The 20339-nt window shown below is 37.0% G+C and overlaps 1 protein-coding gene across 1 annotated transcript; it reads right to left on the bottom strand.

Moving 5' to 3' along the window:
* Positions 1 to 1174: 1174 nt before the first annotated feature.
* On the bottom strand, positions 1175 to 18072 carry gna14a (guanine nucleotide binding protein (G protein), alpha 14a). Its single transcript, XM_062998636.1, has 7 exons — positions 17952 to 18072; positions 5738 to 5922; positions 4699 to 4853; positions 3498 to 3626; positions 2838 to 2967; positions 1598 to 1751; positions 1175 to 1365 (listed from the first exon to the last, which is right to left on the bottom strand). Exons 1-7 carry the CDS (start codon positions 18070 to 18072, stop codon positions 1175 to 1177), a joined length of 1065 nt encoding a protein of 354 aa, XP_062854706.1.
* Between the last annotated feature and the right edge of the window lie 2267 nt (positions 18073 to 20339).

The raw sequence follows: 20339 nt of genomic DNA on the forward strand, positions 1-20339 counted from the left end.
GAAGGCAATTTCATTTTTTAGCACTATGTATTTATTTTTATTATGACGTTCAGCTAAAATCCAGAGAAGATATTTAAAATCTGTGGCGGCAAACCTTATAACAAAATATATCAACTACACAACGTTTTATACAGCAGGAAGCATTTACCACTCACATCAAACAAGGTCATGAAGATGATTTTAACATTTAAATAGCAATTGTCATGTTAATTTGAAAAGTTACATTACATTAGCTTACATGTTACATTGAGTAGAAACGATCAGGAAATTGCAGTTTGAGGGGGGTAGGTTGATTAAAGGTGGATAAAGAATCTATCAAGTCTACAAAATGTATCAGTGTTCGGTCAGTTAAAAATGGTTTATTTCCTAAAACAGATAAGTTACAATATACAGAATTCTTTATTATACGTAAAGAAATATATATATATATATATATATATATATAGCATAAAATTCTACAAACATTTTTTAGAACTCACATAATTCAACTGCAGTTTAGATAAGGCACAGTGTCAGCATTTCCTTCCCAAAATCTTGTCCATGCATAGATAGAAGTGTAAACATGTAGAATTGATTTCCTGTTACCTGTAACTGCATGGATTCCGTTTTTTTCTAATCTAATATTCATAACATGTACAATCTTACTGAACAAAAGACACTTTCTTTACTCCACTACATTCAGAGAAATCATTAGCAGCAGCGGCTACATCTTTTTTGCCCTTGTTTATGAAATGCAGTGGTTCTCAACCCTGGGGTCGGGACCTCATGTGGGACATGAAACCCACAGTTAATAAACCGTTAATATTGAAGCGCTAAGCAGATTGATTGAATTGATAGGAAATGATTAACGTTCTAAGCCATCTTTACAGTAATGCCCTGGAATAAGAACCCATGGGCTTACAAGTAGCAAATATTTTGAGCCCATATAAAGATTGAGAACCCCTGGTCTAGTCTGTTACAGCCTCAGTAAAGGATCCAAAGTGAACGTTTCTTCATAACAAGGCATCTGTGAAGTCTACAAAACGATCAACCCCCAAGTCACCCCCAAGTCCTTTCCCTAGACACTTCTGTAGATTTTTTTCCCAGCCAGGAAGAAAACAAGAAAAAAAAGGTTGAGATATTTCTGCAGGACAGGAAGAGGTAAAGACTCAGTACTTTTTTTTTCAGACCTGGTTTAGACTAGATTGAAATCTTTCAGGTTGCCCTTTACGATGGTGTCCTTCACAGCAGCAAAAATTAAACGGATGTTCTCCGTGTCTGTAGCGCACGTGAAGTGAGAGTAGAGGGTCTTCTCTTTGTCTTCGTTCTGGTCCAGGTACATCTTCAGGATAAACTCCTGCGCTGGCTTCGGGTCACCCTGAGGTCCTAAATGAATATAGAAACAAACGATTAAATCATATTTGGAACAAATGTACCTAGGGCTGACCATGTTTCCTTAAGTGAAATTCTCTAGTTACTATCGATTTGGGGTATTTTTATCTGTACTTGACCTGCAGGATCACCTGGTTCGAACCAAAACCACCTAGTTGCCAATTGTTGCCAATTTCAACATGAAGCTGACTGTGGTTTAACGTTTGTAAAGTTATAATGTTATTACCTGTATACTCAGGAAAGTAGTTGCCAAGATGGGAGTAGGTGATCTTCTCCTTCAGGACATCTGTCTTGTTCAAGAACAGGATGATGGACGATTGTTGGAACCATGGGTATGTGATGATGGTCTTGAACAGAGCTTTACTCTCATCCATACGATTCTGAGAACAAATGAATGCAGCAATGATGATTTTTTTTTGGCCAAAAGTATGTAGACACCTCCTCAAATGATTAAGTTTTGGTGTTTCAGAGGTTTTTGCATGGAAGAGGTGTTTTTGGTGTTAAAACGTAAAAAAAAAAAATTTTTGACCTAGGCTTTTTCCTGTTTCACCATGACTGTACCCTTGTCCACAAAGCAAGGTTCATAAATGTATGCTTTGATGGGTTAGCCATGGAGGAACCCTGACTTTAACCCCACTAAAAATTTTTGGGATGAATTGAAACACTTCAAAACTTCTGTGGCGACCGATAGGCTCGTTTCCCCTGCATCGTTGGCAGTGGGAGCATGGTATCCCATGATGCCGTGTGGCAACGGCCGAAACATTGATAATGGTTAAAAACAGGCTAATAGTTGAAATATTGTAAAAGTATTCATGCTTATTGTGATGTGTTCAAAGTGATGTAGCGCAAAGCACATTTTGTTCGTGTTTTTGTTTCTGTTCTATTGATTTGTTAAAGCATAGTGGGAGCGGTCTGTATGTCAGATCTAGCCTATTCTTCATGCTTTTGTAACTGGCTAAGAAGCAACTTAATAAAGAGTGCTGCCTCCTACATTTTATAGAGCAGAAATGTTTCCTTCTTTCTCACTGATGCCACATTGGCATCATTTTGAAAACATCTCAATAAGCATGAACACTTTCACAACATTTCAACTATTAACCTGTTTTTAACCATTATCAACGTTTCGGCTGTGGCCGCACGGCATAATGGGATACCATGTTCCCACGGCCGATGACGCACGCAGTGGAAGCACCCCCTGCCTTATTATACCGACAAGCCCTCTGCTCACCACACTCCATATGAACAGCCCTGGTTTTAGCAATAGCGTGTCATAATCAGATGTCCACATACTTTGGCCGTATTGTGTGTAATTGCAAAAATGTAATCAAAATACTTCCCTTACAATTAAATACACAGAGAGCCACATTTCAGTGTAAGCCTCTTGTTTGTGTTTGTTGGAATGTTTGGATTTTAGAGGAACACTTGAGTTGGACATACTGTATGATGAATGAAATAAAGATACTGACCTCATTGTCACATTCAACCAGGACTTGATCGTACTCGCTCAGCGCCACCAGGAAGATGATAGAGGTGACGTTCTCGAAACAGTGGATCCACTTTCTGCGTTCAGACCTCTGTCCTCCGACGTCCACCATCCTAAAGATATCAAGTTTAAAAAAAGCTAATGTTAAAACTGTACTAAATTATCTTAATCCTGTCTCTGGGAATGGTGCAACTGTCTGATACTCATGCCACCACTGGCTATCGGTCACTGGCCTGGCTGGGTGCTTAACAGATACAGTTGGCTGAGGGAGGGGAGGCCAGATGAGGATTCAAATCCTTGCTGGTGAAACAGTGACTCCTACTGTTTTGTTGAGGCGCCAGCACTGGTGGCATCAGGATATTTCACACATCCTGAGACACTCTGTGTCTCAACTTATAGGATGAGGTGTGTGTTCGGCTGTGCTCAGAGGGCATCATTTGACAGGTAGAGGCAGCACAGCAAAGGGAAATTGAGAATATTCAAAAAGTGAGGATGATTAATAATGGACGTATTTCATCTAGCCTAGCCTAACTTGGCTTCTTCTATTCAATTTCTAGTTTTCTACTTAACATTAATAAATGTTGCTTAATGAAGCTTTGTTGAAATAACCAAGCTGAAGCCAAGTCAGTCAAGCAGAGCTTACCTGAAGATGACGTTTTCCAGGTCAAATGGGTACTCAATGATACCGGTGGTGGGCACTCGTACCCTCAGGATGTCCTGCTCAGTGGGCACATAGCCCGTGTCTGCAATGCGGTCCAGATCATTCAGGTAACTAAAACAAACAAACAATCAAAACAATTCAGAAAAACTCAGATATATAAAAGTTTGGACTGTTTTCACTGTCTTCAGTCTTTGATTTATTATTAAGTGTTGTTGAAAGGAAAGTTGATGTAATTGTGGAAAACATGCTCCTGTCCCAACTTTTTTGAACATGTTTAAGAAAATAGATATTAGATAAGACATTGTTGAGCACTTTTTTGAAGTCAAAGCATGTATTATTTAAATTACACATATTAGTAAGTGACAAATTTACATACATAATACAGCCAAAAGTATCTGGACACCTGACTATGAGCTTGTTGGATAACTCATTTAAAAAACAAATAGTATTAAAATAAAGTGACCTCTATGTGATCTTTTCAGCTTTAATAATAAGCCATCAGTCACTTTAGCCACTCTTCTGAGAAAGCTTGTCTATGGGAATTTGTGCCCATTCAGTCAAAAGAGTATGGCAGGGTGCTAATGTTGGTCAATAAAGTCTTGATTTCTGTTCCAGTTTGGATGATGTCAGGGCTCTGTACATGCCAATGGAGATTTCTTTATGTCTTTATAGACCTTGCAATGTCCACAGGGGCACAATCCTAGCAGACACCTTTATTCAAAGCAACTTACAGTACTATGACAGTATACAGTCTGAGCAGTTGAGAGTTAAGGGCCTTGCTCAAGGGCCCAACAGCAGCAACCTGGCAGCTGTAGGGCTTGAACCAGTGACTTTTTGATTACTAGTTCATTACCTTAAAAGTTAGGATACAATTAGTAGTACAATTATATACTATTGTGCTACTTATATCATTCTTATATATCATGTTCCAGCATGATTGTGCCCCTGTGGAATGAGCCAGTTGTTCTAATTCAATATCAGTTCCAGCAGTTATAAATGCTCATTGTGATGAGCACAAATTCCCACACTTTTATAGCTGCAGGGTGGAAGAGCAACTCAATATCATAGATCAAGATTTTGAAAAGCTTTATCCTAAATACTAACTGTCAGGTTTCCTCATACGTTTGGCTGTATCGTGTACGTGATGCATTAATAAGTGCACGTATGATATTTTGTGACTGACTATTTGGCGGAGTCAGAGAGCTGATATTCCCTGCGGCGGTTGTAACATTCCTGAATGCCTGTGTCCTTCCATAGATGGCGGATGGCATCCACATAGCTCTCCTCCAACTCCATCATCTTATCCACGTCCACCTCCAGCAGCAAACTGGTGTAAGTCTGTAAACACAGCAATCATTTATCAGCCAGCTCTCAGGAGAACCAAGCATAAACAAAAGTGTGTGCTTTTCTAAACCATTTTATTAGGGTAGATATCAATTTCAACATAAGAATTCTGTACAAAATTTAGGCCTCTATAAAAGCATCTTTAAGAAAAAGAAAAAAGTTCATGGTTAGTTTAACCCCTCATTAAAATTGTTACTCTTTTTATATTATTATTATTGTTGTTGTTGTTGTTTTATGTTGTTATATTTATTATATTATTTTGTTGTTATTATTGTTGTTGTTTTTATTAGTCATTATTTTTATTACTTTCTGTTATTATTATTATATTATTATAATATTATAGTATTATTATTATTATTGTTATTATTATTATTATGTTTATTAATGTTGTTGTAATTACTATTATTATTATATTATTATATTATTATAATATAGTTTTTAAGTGTTTATATACTGTTTATGTTGTTATTATATTATTTTGTTGTTGTTATTATTATTATATTATAATATTATATTACTGTTATTGTTAATATTAGTACTATTGTTTTCATGTTGTTAGTTATTATATTATTTTGTTGTTATTATTGTTTTTTTATTAATGTCATTATTTTTATTACTTTCTGTCATTATTATATTATTATAATATTATAGTATTATTATTATTGTTATTATTACTATGTTTTATTATGTATTGTTGTTTTATTAGTGGCTTACAGATATTTAAACTTGATTGAAACCTGTATGTTTTTTCTGTGCCTATGTAATTCTGTATTTATTTTAGTGAGAAATTCAGCTATTCACTAGAACATTCATCCTCTTCTGTGTAATTAGCTTGCTGAGGATTCTGCAGGTTCTTTGGGTAAAAGTGGGTGTTTAACCTCGTTCGCTGCGTCGCCCAGCGTTATCGACAGTGCCTCCATAGCTCTGACCATGGCCTGGATGGCGGTGATGATGTTCTGGAACACCAGCTTGGTGAAGGTTTTTTTGTCCTCCTCAGTGTAACCAGCACCATGGATGATGCGCATCTGTTTGATGAAGGTACTCTTCCCACTCTCACCAGTACCTGAGGAAAAGTCAGAGAAACACAGTGATACATTAATCAATGTCTGCTGGGTTTTATTACCAATCTAGTGATGTCCAGTTACCCAACTGCATTAACCAACTGACACAGTAGTGAGCAGTAGCTGGTATCATTATGATAGATTTGCGAGCTTGCATTCCATTAAAGGTGGATGTAGCTGCTCGGATCTCCTCTGGTTCTCTTGTGTATATATTTTCCCAGAGAGATAAACAAACTAAATGTCTTATGTGGTTTGGCTGGCTCAGAGACGTGGTGAGGATAACTGTGTTAAATGAAGTGCCCTCACAGTGTGGAATTATTTCTGTATTTACATTCATGGCTGTTTTGATGCCTTCTAGGATGCTACACGCTGGAGTTCTCTTTTTGGAAAAATGTAAATGATCCAAACTTTTACATCACATCCCAAGAACACACAAAATGAATTGGCTGCTCTAAATTCGGTGTAAGTGAGTAACTAGGTTAGTAAATTAGTGAGTAAGTAAGTGAATAAATGTTTGCTGTTGTATATAGGAATCCTGTCCACGCTGTATCCCCACCATGCATTTAGTGTCTCTGGGTGTTGTGAGACCCATGGACACACCAACCAGAATAAAGAATAAATGAATTAACGATAATGATATTAATTTACGTACTACTACTACCATTAATACTAATAATAATCAACTAAATCTACCCTTCATGCTTCATGTTTTCATCATACCAATTTATTTGTTGATGTTTTTCTGCATATCAATCCAAATGTATTTAAATCAATGTCTGAGACAAATGTCATTGCAAATCTCATTGTTGGATCTTTTAGTTTGGTTTCAATTCCGCTGACTGAGTAGCGGTTGTGTCAGAGCAACATGGTTCATATGGACCTGCCTTCTTGGGTTTCCAATGGGTACTCCGGTTTCCCTTACATCCCAAAAACATCCAGAGATAGCCTCACACATTCTACCATCTCCAGCAAAGTGGATAAGAAGTAACACCAATACACAATGTGTAAAATAAAGAGTAACAATGCGACTGATATGAGCGTACCTATCAATCCTATTGATCGATTACTTCAGTATGATTAATGAACAACCTTAGAAACTGTATAAAGAAAAATGTTCAGGATAGAAAGTCAGGCCAAGTATGAAGCTAGAAAGCAGCACTAAAGGAGGCAGAGAGAGGAACATGCCTTGTTAATGTCTTGTTTAAAAAGCAGACCTGTCAGGACATTAATTTCTGTCCTGGATGTAAACACATCGTCTCTCACTGCAGACGTTAAAGCACAACTGTGCTGCTGCTACAGCGCCTGCTGCTGCTGCAATCATTAAACATTTTTTAGATAGAAGAACAGTTTGGGGAAGACTGACCAATCTGCATTTATGCTTTATATTTCTATTATATCACAAACAAAAAGCGTATTAGATAGAGTTTATTATTTACAGCTCTAAAAAGAATGTTTTAATTTTATTTAAATAAATATGCATTAATTATATAAGTATTAATGAATCATTTCTGTTTAATCTAAGAACATTTAGACAGTGTAGCTGGCCTGTCCTGAACATCACAGCTGGGGCTAAAAGTTAGATTTTTTCATTATTATTATCATTAGTTTTAGTGTTTTTCATTACAAATCACATGGGTAGCATAACAATCCATACAAAAACTGAAAAGTCTTTATAAAACTGACATGATTTTGATCATTTCCTAACAACTAACTTTTGTTATGTTCTCCCTGTAATAACATCATGTGTTTAAGCTAAAGTGGTTCCCCAGTGATGTAAGTGATTTCCTGGCTATGTCCCAAATCGCATCCTATATGCTATGTACACTCTAACTACACTATTGAGAATTTACCATTAGACATAATATTCAGTACAAAAGGATGAGGTTTGGAATGCAGCACATTTCAGTCACTGACCTTTCTTTATGCTGTGCCTCAAGCAGTTATAAATTAGCTGATTTCATATAAGCTAGAGTTTGGCCACCCTAGGAAGACTTTAAAGTTAACCAACCACCTAGCCACTTATTGTTAGTCAATTTATTCCCAGAAACACTTTTCTAATCACTGTCAACAAAGTCTTGTGTCAGGATTGTTTCTGCAACCTTCTCTTGCCAACATATCAGCACTAAGTGTGCACTCCTGAATGCTTGATGAGAGAAAGGAATCCAGAATCTTTCCAGACATCCTCTTGTGGACTTTGGATCACTGTCTGGCTGAAAGATCCAACCATGAAAAGGTTTTATAATCAGTTTTTGCCTTTATTTAAAATCTCCTGGTACTTTATAAAGTCAGTGATCCCAGGGTTCATTAAAAAACCACAGCCTTTATTACAAAATGTTCTTCTGGTATATATTTCTATTAGAGGTTGTGTCTATATGTAGATTTGAGAAACTGGTGACCCCACAATGCTACTGTTTTTACCATAATGACTAGAGACAACCATTGTCATCCTCTTTAGGAAGGTTAATTACAGCTTTATTTGAGGAACTAGACCGCTAGAACACTTTCAAAAATACACTTTAGCTATTAGAATTACTTTTGAATATTGTAGACATACAAATATTTAATCCTGTTCCAGATTTGAAAAGCGTCTTCTATACTACATTTAGGTTTCTTGTCTGTGCTGGAAATCATCTGACCTGCCCGAATTTTGCCTAAAATATTTGCCTACATATAGAGTTCACAATTTCACAGGACTTCACACGAATTTAAGGACCAGTGACATCAAACTACAAAGAAAATTCCTTTTTTGGAACAGTTTAAAATGCTGGTTTGTTATTATGCAGAGAACGTCATTTTGGTGTTGAACTTGTTCCCTTGACCGACATGGACCATTTACTAAGAAGACATGTTTTATGTCATCTATATTACTCATATATATTATATTAACTTTTACACATAAAAATGTATAGGTAAAATTTAGTAGTAAATAGCTTTAAATGTGAAGATATAGATTTACTATAATTAAGTAAATAAAAAAAAAATTAAATACACACAGGGTGAGTCAAAATGATGTTAACACTTGAATGGCTGAAACCATTTATTCACAAAACATACTTCATATGTATAAGATGATTTACAGGACAGTCTCAACCTGTTCGCCATCATGTTCAACACACAAAAACCAGCGAGCAACAGTACCAGCCCGGGCACACATTTCGGGGGATTAGATCCATTAGTGTTAACATCATTTTGACTCACCCTGTATAATAAAAGTTGTATAATACTTGTGTAAAGAATATTTAGATTTTAGATTTGTTAGAATACAGATTTTCTAAAACAAGTTTTATGTGAAATCAGTCATGTAGGTCTTTACGTTCCAACTTCTAGCTTGTATTTGAATTTCAAATTGGGTGGAAATTGGAAAGTGGCCAGATTTTGCTTGTACTCTTAACTCTTTACTAACTTTACTGCGTTAGTAAAAAATGGACTTTAAAAAGAACATAATGTTCTATTCTGCTAAGTTAGTGCTTTTAACACTGCAGAATTATTAACGGTAACATGTAACGATAATAACAGAAGAAAAATTCATTTAGCTGTTGTGTGAATGTTGGATAGAGAGCTTTAACTGGAAATCAATCACTTCAAGCCTATAGACAATGATTACAATGTACAAATGTTATAATATTTTAAACCCAGCAACACTGCAATTTTCCCTAGGTACATTTACATTTTCGACATTTAGCAGACGCTAATATTGTTTAAGCAATTGAGGGTTAAGGGCCTTGATTAAGGGCCCAACAGTGGCAACCTGGCAAGATGGGGCTTGAACCAGCAACCTTTTGATTACCAGTCCAGAACCTTAACCACTAGGCTACAACTGTTCAGTTAATAACAACAATCATTTTTAAACTGTACAATTTTGACAAATAAAGAGGTCCAATTTTAAATTCTGTATTGATTTCATACTTTTAAACACTGTAAAACTTCATTTAAACCTGATATCCTTTACATTCAAACTTATTGGCCAAGAAACATATATAGTCTAAGAGGACTGAAACCTCAATCTCAATTAATTCTACTCTCACCAAGTGTCTACTGATTGGGCTCATTTGCACACCTCTTTACATATGGGATGGATCCAGACCCAGATTGGCCATGAACAGAATAAAGTAGTTGATAAATGCCAGTTTGAGTAAAATGTACATACATTTTTGAATTTCTTAGAATTTGGCACTATTGAAAAGCAGCTAAGCACATTTGTGAAATTGGTCATGTCAGTTCCTTTGTATAACCTCCTTTCTACTGAAGCACATGTTCACACAACTGATCTGCTCATCAGAAGTTTAAGTTCATACATTAGCAATCATTGTTCACCTATTATAAGTACAGCCACATTAACTACTAAAAACCTCTGAAACATTTCTAATTATTTCAATGTCACTCAAATCGTTCTGCTGATTATATGATTTGTAATAAATTCTGGAGAAAACATGACATATTCACACTTCACTGACTATCACTGACTATAAAAGCTCCTTATAGAACACAGTACACTGAACTCAACTGTTCAACCACCACAAGTATTTACATAAAAATCCCCCTCCCTCCAGCCCAGTCCAATTTCAATTTCATTCAAATACGATTCAAACCCCATATAAAACATATATATCTCAAATTTAAAAATCATTTATTTAGTCAAAAAGGAATTTCAAAAACAAATTCTACTATTTATTTTAGAGATTAAAACAAAGCTTCTCCAAAATTCTTTCAATGTGGCCTGGCAGCTGTCACAATTTGGTAATCAAATTGCATGGTTGGACAGGTATGTGTGTGTGTGTGTGTGTGTGTGTGTGTGTGTGTGTGTACAGTGGCATTAAGAAGTCATTTCCGATTGCCTGTTACTGTGTATTTGTTGTTCTAAACAGGTTTGATACAAAATGATATTACACAAAGAAACTTCATTTTGGGAACTTAAAAAACACAAAGCTCTAGTAAAATGATATTTAGGAAACAAGGTTATCCATATAACATGTTACACTTGTGAAAAAATAAATGCCCCCCTGGTTAATAAACCAGTTATCCAAACAAAAGTTTAATTTTCACTATCTTGTAAAATATAAATCTCACTTATCTTGAAGTTTATAGTAAAGGCCAAGTTATGACCTTAATGTTTCTACATAAAATGTGTTGTTTAAGGACCCTCATTTTCTATCAGGATTTGTTATAGAACAAATAATTTACTGTATGATAGTTGACATGATGTTAACCTCACAGTTAAAACTCAATTTCGTCTCTCTCAGCAATACAAACAGGTGTCATTTGAAATTGAAATCTCTTCGGTGGCCTTCGTCCTGGCACTCGCCGTCTTTGCATGAATTAACATTGACCATGATGACGCCATGACTCAGAACAAATGAAAATCACCAGATTTGAATTTTGAGTTCGTCTCGAAGCTTAAGACCTTGCAAAGCACTTTCAGATTTAGCATAGTTACATTAGAAGTACTTTAAAGCTTTTTTTTTATTATTATTTTTTAATAGTTTAGACATAAAGAACAAATAAAACTAATGGAACTGATTGATTTTAGGTCATGTGACTGTCAGGTACAACCCAAAATCAGAAAAAGTTGAGACGGTAAACCTGCAGAGTTTCTTACATTTACTGACAGTGGAACCCAAGATATTTTATGTTTTGTTTGGTCAACTTCATTTTCGTTTGTTAATATACCTCCATTCCTTGGGACAGGGGCAATTTCAAACTGGTGATGTAATTATGGTGATGATGAGTCTTTGAGAAATTACTGAAATGTTCTGGAGGAATTTCAGTGTATAAAGGCCAAGGGTGCAATCCTAAGTTGAATACCCGTGATCCCTGATTCCTCAGATGACACTGCATCAAGAACCGCCACTCAAAAATAGCTGATATAACCACATGGGCAAGGGATTATTTTGTGAAATCTTTGTAAAGAACTACAATACAGAGTTCCCGTTCACAAATGCCACTTAAAATTGATACAAATGATATGCTATTTGATAAAATACTGTATACTAAATAAATTGTGTAATGTAAACGGTACAGAAACTGTTTTTCTATTTTTGTATGCTGTAGATTTTGGTATGTTGCCACTGGGGTTGAGATGACAAATCACCAAATGCAGTTTAATAGACAAGCAATGTTAAAACCAGACCAGAGTTTACAAAGTTACTTAATTAGGCAGGATAATCTAGAACCAGACAAACGCTCCCAACAGCATGACTGGGGCAGATTTACCTTAGGAAAATAAATTTGTAGTCACTGCTATTTGCCCAAACCTGAATAAATAAGCCACTCTTTTATCTTTTGTGCTTTTAGTGTAGACTTCTTTACATCTGCATTGTAATTGTTTATGTTAGGTTGAATTACTTACTATTAGTTCTAAAGCCTAGAGACGCAAGTAAAGCACCAAAAAACACAGATACAAAACAAGCAAAAACCTCAGGAGAAACCAGACTTACAGAGTTGTGCAATGACTTGAGTTCCATGCTGGAAAGTGACCCACCCAAGAGTTTGCCTAAAAATTTGCATACATAGGGTCCACATGTTGACGCATGATCTCAACACAAAATTTAAGACCAATTACATCAACTCATAACAAAACATTTAATTTGTCTTGTATAGTGTTTACTAGATATTTACACGTATGCATTTGGCAGACACAAAACCAACATTTGATTGGAAATCTGTTAAATCTTCATCAAAGGCCCAACAGTGGCAGATTGGTGGTGGTGCTGTTGAAGCCCTCAACCATCTGGTTAGTACAGAACAGTACAACACTTCACCACTTCGCCACCGCAGTCGCAATAAGACAAACTTTACTTCTACAGTAAATAAAGAGGATTGTAAGGAAAAGTCTAAAATGTCATCACTGTACTGGATTCAAAACAATGACATGTTGCCAGCATCCACTCATTTTTGGCACCTTGCCCTACCTAGAAGAATCCTGTTAGACGTCATCTAGAACCAAATGTGCCAAATGTGACAGGTCCAAAAAAAGGCTTAAACTTCATACCAAGCACCCACTTGTTCAGAATCTGTTCTGAATAACGGCTGATAATAATTTGTACTTGGAGATAGTGGCAGTGGTGGAGACCCAGGTATATTATATATTATATAACACTAATGTTTTTACTTGAAAAAAAGGTTACATGGTGTCTTTTTTTATTAATCTACAGAAGGACTAATATTGTTCCTTATTCAATGTCCACTAATGCAAATAATATGATTCCAAAGCCATGGACATTGAAATAAACTTGTCCTTGACCTCTTTTAGTACCCCATCTATAACAGCATCCATTACTCTGGGAGCACCACCACCCGAATGTGCCCTGAGAGCACCCCAGCCCGAATGTGCCCTGGGAGCACCACCACCCGAATGTGCCCTGAAAGCACCCCAGCCCGAATGTGCCGTGGGAGCACCACCACCTGAATGTGCCCTGGGAGCACCACCACCCGAAGGTGCCCTGGGAGCACCCCAGCCCGAATGTGCCGTGGGAGCACCACCACCCGAAGGTGCCCTGGGAGCACCCCAGCCCGAATGTGCCCTGGGAGCACCACCACCCGAAGGTGCCCTGGGAGCACCACCACCCGAATGTGCCCTGGGAGCACCATCACCCAAATGTTCCCTGGGAGCACCACCACCCAAACGTGCCCTGGGAGCACATATCCCTTTTATTGGATATAATTTATTACAATCATTATTTTAGTCTGGCAGCCCTTAGACTGACACTTTTAAAACAGTTTATAGCAATATTTGTTATAATTCAAGTCTCTGTTTTATTCTTGCTCCTATTTCCATTAATTGTGTACTGTTTTCAGGCTAAAGGTTCAAGTCTCTCAAGAGGAGATGATGTGGTCAGTTGGTGAGATAATGAATCCATAGGGACGTTGATGAGACTTCCACACTGTGAGCATCAAACAAACATCAAGATCAAGCAATGCCACATACTTAATCTACACTGTACCACAGGAAAGCAGGGTTTATTAAATATGTAAACGATAACACTTCTTATGATAATATAATGTTTAAAATAAGGTTTGGTACATTTAGCTTCATTCCATTCAAGTTTTGTGCTCTACAAGAGATACAATTTGTGATGACCATGGTAAAAGACACTACACTTTATGGCCAAAAAACCCCATGGGCACAAATGTAAAGTTGGCACGCTACGGCACCTATGACGCTATGCTCTATGTGACCTCCCACTTGTGTAAGCAGTGACCACAAGGAAAGATCCATCCTATCGTCCCTACTTTAGACACAGTCTTTTGTGCCTGGCCAGTTCAGTAGCACTGCTGAGCTTTGAACTTGAGGGTTTGAACACTGAAATGTCACATTATGTACATTTTGAGTAAAGAGCAACATGGAAATTGAGCCCAAGTGCCCAGAACCCTTACTGTTCAGCAGACCTTTTGTGGCAAGTGTCCACCCACCTTAAAAATAAAATGCCAGTAGGTAAATTAGGAGAATAATAGACTGTGAGATGCCATGCAGGAAGCTGTGATCCTGGGTGTATGCCCATGCTCATGTGATCAGGAAACTGGCATGTTTTCCTCTATGTATAAGTAAGTATGTTTGCGATCCTTGCAGCAGACTAATTCACGACCAGACCACTGTGACCCCGACCAAAATTAAATGAAGATGAATGAATGAACATTTCAGATCATTGTGTATAGTTTTTTTAAACTTGGTTTATGGTTCCTGGTTCGTTTTTTGTTGATTATGTATATTCAGCTGAACTGAAGTGAACTAAAGTGAATCAAAATGATGTGAATTGAATTGAATGAAATATGGGAGGCGTGGCAATGAATCAGGTAGTTTTGGTACTGCATAAATCCATCAACTCAAGTTTGATTCCCATCTTTCAAAACTTATTCAAAAATTAAATTGAACTAAACTGAAATAAACTGAAATTGATTCAGTCGAATCAAGTTCAGTTGAAATGAACTGAATCGGAAGAATTGGATCATAATGTCTATGTGGGTTTCCTCTGGGTACTCTGGTTTCCTCGCACCACTTGGAAACATGCTGGTAGGTGTATAGGCTAGTGTAATTTATTCCTAGGTGTGACTAAATGCTAATGTAACTGTACAAGAGGGTGTAGTTCCCTGCAGAGTCAGAAAGATTCAGAAAATATAAAAAAAAAAAAAAAAAGAAAGAAAAAGAGCTAGAAACTAAAGATCATGGGCTGTACGTTGCATGCTCTTGAGGAAAGTTGGTTTCGAGCTCTGTGACAACAGGACGTGCTGCTTTGCATAATTTTGCATTAGCACAGCAGTCATGGCCGCTGCACTGCCACAAACTACAGTTCCCCAAACCAGGCTACAGTAATCAAAAGCCACAATGCTCATACTGTACATACTGTAGGATCCGGCAGATGCCCTGCCTTCTTACAAAAGAAGTAGCCTCAAAATAAAAGTAGTTATTGAGTGATTACTGAATGTAATAAAAAGCTAGAGGAAATAACATACATAAATACATACATACAGTGTACAGAACAATAAAATTATTGTATTTGGTATTCTCACCTGGTTAGGACCTTTCTCCAGGGCCCAGTGACCCTATTACTGATCAATAGCTTCCAAAATCACGCAATAATTCACTAATTTCTTACATTGTCTCCCTGAAAGCTCACATTAAATTAATAATGAAAGAAGCAGTTCAGTGTAGCAGCCACTGTTTGGTTCTTAAGCAAGGCCTTTAACCAATAACTTCATAACTCCCATATAAACGCTGACCCAGTGTTTATATGCTTATATAACATAAGAATTTTATTTGCTGTGCATAAGTGTATTTGAAAATGACTATAGAGGCATTCTTCTTACAATTAATGTCAGACTGGACGTTGGAAACACTCCCTACAAGGTAGAATACACCCTACACAGGATGCAATCTAGTACAGAGCAACACACAATATCTAGGGGTAATTAAGAGTGGACAAACTATTCAAAACATTTCCATGTTTGAGGGGGCAGAATGGAAACCCAAGTACCCAGAGGAAACACACTCAGACACATGGATTAAATACGCCAGACTTCTTATAGACAGAGACTGGAGGTGAGGACTTAAACCAGATTCACTTTAGATCGTACCACCCTATTAGTGCTACATGACAAATGCACATAGTCACTATAGAGAATATACTTTTTCTGTTCCATTTTTTCTGGTTTACTTCTTCACTATACATATTAATCTGATGAGCAAGTGTTGATTCTAATGACATTGACATTGCCAATTAATACATAATAAAAAATAAAGCTGACCACTTTTCAGGTTGACCACAGCAGCACTACAATGTTGTAAATTGAGGGCAGTTGTAGCCTAGTGGTTAGGTACTGGACTAGTAATCAGAAGGTCGCTGGTTCAAGCCCCACTAACTGCCAGGTTGCTGCTGTTAAGACTTTGACCACAGCCCTTAACCCTCATTTGCTCAGACTGTATACTGTCACTTCAGTCGCTGTGGATAAAGGCGTCTGCTAAATGCTGAAAATGTAATATAATGTTTTCTCTCTGCTATTTCATTAGTGTTGTACCACAGCTTCATCCTTCCGAAAGACCAAAGCTATATTACAGCTTAAAACAAATTGGGATTAAACAATTTTCATACACCATTATGATTTGACGCAATGTCCTTTGCTATTATTTGTGTACTATTTGAATGTTAATTGACGTCACAACAATCAGACAAACTTAATTTTACTGGAATTACAAATTATTCTAGCTTGGCGTGACAGATTTGCACCACAGAATCCACCAAAATATGTTTAACATTTCTTTTTACATTCTTTAAGTCTTTAAAGCTAACATACATCTGCTTCGAATCTCTGCTTTGGCGCCAAATATCAACCAACACACACCTCAGTCTTTCATTCATTCTTACTAACTTAAAAATGAATCCTGGTCACTTTTACTCTCAATTAAAACATATAATTAACATGTAAATTAAATGTAAACTGAACCACGCTGATTATAACCAATTGTTTAATTATGCTGGTATATTTTGCTATTTTAGTGAGGTTTTATTGCTCATCTGAAATGTATATAGATCATTTTCTGCCAGATAATTCCCAAATCCCACATCTTTTCAACTGACAGACAAGTTAATATGTATGTTTCTTTGTGAAGATGCAGTTGAGCTTAATACAAGCACATTGACATTATTGGTACAGTTTTTTTTTCTTACAAATGGTTTTGATAGAGAAACATAATATATTTTTTTCTCCAAGATCTGAAATAACACAACCTATTCTGCTCTACAGAAGTAGCTACAGGTGAATGTTCCCATTAAACCTGGATATTACATCAGTTGATCTCAAGTAACAAACTAATATACAGTGGTACCTTGTAACTCAAAATCTTTGAAACTTGACACACTTTGTTGAGAAATTTATACCCATAAACTCAACGTTTCCCTTAAACTTAACATGTTCAGGATTTTTTATTTTTATGTAAGTATTACTGCTCATAAGTTCTCTCCTCTAATAAAATTCTTTAGTCGCTCGTTTAGTACAATAAGTCACGTTAAGCTTTGCAGTACAATCAGCGAAAAAGCTATTTTGCTGCTTCTCATGTGAATGCGCCTTTACTGAACGGAATACGGTATTCCAAGATCAAGCATCTCCACAATTAAGAAGCATAAGGAAACAATAAATAAGTAAAAGTAAAAAAATTTTTATTTATAATGTATTTGAGTGTTTTTTATATTATATTTGTGTTATTTTCAGTGTATACGTGTCAAAAACAACTACATTATTTTACATTAGCCTAAAATAAATGCAGTTCCACGGGACCATGAACTCATTAACAGGTTTCCCATACACTCTTTTGGGGAAAAGTACCTTGAAACTCAACGCCTTTCAAACACCACTCCCAGAACCAATTGGCTTTAAGTTTCAAGGTACCACTGTATTATACTTTTGCCATAGAAAGCAAATATTTATTGAATTAAAAATAGATAGGCTCTATATTCTCTATTCTCTTAATTTTGAACCATTAAGTTCAGTAAACTAACTGGTTGTTGGAGTAAAAGTTGCTTTGGAGGAGATGCGCACTTACCCAGCAGCAGCAGTTTGAATTCGCGCTTGGCGTTGCTCTTGTCTTTGCGCAGCTGCTTGTCGATCTCCTGATTGATTCTCTGGCGCTCCTTTTCCTCAGCAGACATACAACACCCAGCCATCTTTGTACAATTAATTAAACCCTCTTTTAATCCCCACTAAACCCGATCACTAACGCGTCCTGTCTGTCTGTTTGTTCAGCTGTAGTTGCGTCTCCGCGCTTACGGAACTCCAGTACGCACTCCTCTCCTCTCAGGCTCCACTCAGTTCTATTGTCTCTCTCATCAAATTCCTCTATTCACTTCGATCTGTCCTGTTTTCAGGAAAATGCCATGTTCCTATAGAATCTCAGCTTCCCGGCTCCGTACCCTTCTCAGCACAGCCACGGTGTGAATGATGTTGGTTTCCTTAGTGGACACAGGCAGGAGGCAACGCATGCTCAGATAGGACCTGGAACTGACTTTATGACCTGTACAATGACATTTTCATAGTGATGACAATCACAATCATTTGCATGGTCAGACCGGTTACATGAAGCTTTCAGTGTGGTGGAGAAAGATTTTATTAAAAAATAAATAAAACACATTTGGTAGAACACAATATAATATAATTACATTTTCAGCATTTAGCAGATGCCTTTATCCAAAGCGACTTACAGTACTGTGACATAATACAGTCTAAGCAATTAAGGGTTAACACTTAACACTCAAGGGCCCAACAGCAGCAACCTGGCAGTGTTGGGGCTTGAACCAGCAACTTTCTAATTACTAGTCCAGTACCTTAACCGCTAGGCTACAACTGCCCTTTTAGCTTGGAAAATGTCTGGACAGTAAGCCCTGGATCCTACAGTCCCCTCCACAATTACTGTGCACCCTCAAGACCCACTAATAAACAATAACAGTAATTTTGAACAAAGAAAATAAATGATGCAATGATACTGCCATGCCCCTATTATTCAACTATCCCACATAATACTGCTGATCTAATTGAAATACACAATGCATTATGATGAGGAGAAACATAGACAATCATCTCTATATAGACACCCAACTAGTCGATAGCAACACTGAGATTTATTTATTCATTTGTTTATTAGGATTTTAATTATCATGTTTTACACACTTTGGTTACATTCATGACAGGAACGGTAATTACTGTTTACAGATTCATCAGTTCAAGTCTTCAATGTCAAACACAGTCATGGACAATTTTGTATATCCCATTCACCTCACTTGCACGTCTTCAGACTGTGGGAGGAAACCCCAGCAGACACAGGTAGAACATGCAAACTCTACACAGAAAGGACCCACCTGGGAATCGAACCCAGGACCTTCATGCTGTACTACCCTTGGAGCCAACTCATCTTAGATGCACTGAAAGACTAGAAACATGTGCTGTGGACAGATGAGACCAGGTTTTAGCAGGACAAGGTCAGGCCTTATTCTGCATGTGGGGCGGCACGGTGGCTAAGTGGGCACTGTCACCTCACAGCAAGAAGGTCCTGGGTTCGATCCCCAGGTGGAGTGATCCGGGTCCTTTCTGTGTGGAGTTTGCGTGTTCTCCCCGTGTCCACGTGGGTTTCCTCCCACAGTCCAAAGACATGCAGTCAGGTTAATTGAGTTCAATATAACCTTGTGAACTAATGAACCTTGTGTAATGAGTAACTACCGTTCTTGTCATGAATGTAACCAAAAGTGTAAAACATCACGTTAAAATCCTAATAAACAAATAAACAAACAATTCTGCATGTGCTACAACAGCGTGGCTATAGAGTGTGTGCTTGACTGGCCTGCCTGCAGTCCAGATCTGTTTCCTAATTAAAATAAAGGGTGCATTATGATGAGGAGAATCATAGACAAACATGTCTATGTAGATGCCCAGCTGGCCGATAGCAACACTGAGATTTAAACCCATATCTCAGAGGTGGTGGGCTAGGGTTATAGACCACTGCAACATTCTTTTATTGTTGGGATTTAAAGACAAATATGCTGGCATCAGCATATCTGATGTCAGTTATGTAATGGATATTTCAGCATGACATTACAAAACTCCATTCTGTATTTGCCATTCAGTTTATAAACACAGAGTGCATGTGCTTGACTGGCCTGCCTGCAGACCAGTTGTGTCTATTGAAAATCTATGGTGTATCATGAGGAGAAGAATCAGACAGTGGCAACCACGAATTTTAGTGCAGTATCCTCAGATTTTAAATAATTAAAATGTGTAATTCATAGGAAAGTTGATATAATACAGTTGTAAACATGCTTCTGGCACAAAATATTTTCAGTGTGTTGTAGGCATTAAATTCTAAACTTGTTTATATTTACAAAATACATTACAAAAATTGGTCAGCAAAGATTTTAATTTTTTGTACTTTCGGGAGTTTACA

Source organism: Trichomycterus rosablanca, chromosome 7 (genome assembly GCF_030014385.1).
Source record: "Trichomycterus rosablanca isolate fTriRos1 chromosome 7, fTriRos1.hap1, whole genome shotgun sequence".
Lineage (NCBI taxonomy): Eukaryota > Metazoa > Chordata > Actinopteri > Siluriformes > Trichomycteridae > Trichomycterus > Trichomycterus rosablanca.

Excerpts from the sequence above, each read along its gene's own strand:
- gna14a (XM_062998636.1), bottom strand. The coding sequence starts at position 18,072 with ATGGCTGGGTGTTGTATGTCTGCTGAGGAAAAGGAGCGCCAGAGAATC. Across the intron at positions 3,627-4,698 it reads CTCTCTGACTCCGCCAAATA|TTACCTGAATGATCTGGACC; the intron begins GTCAGTCACAAA and ends TGTTTGTTTTAG. Across the intron at positions 1,752-2,837 it reads TGGTTGAATGTGACAATGAG|AATCGTATGGATGAGAGTAA; the intron begins GTCAGTATCTTT and ends ATTTGTTCTCAG.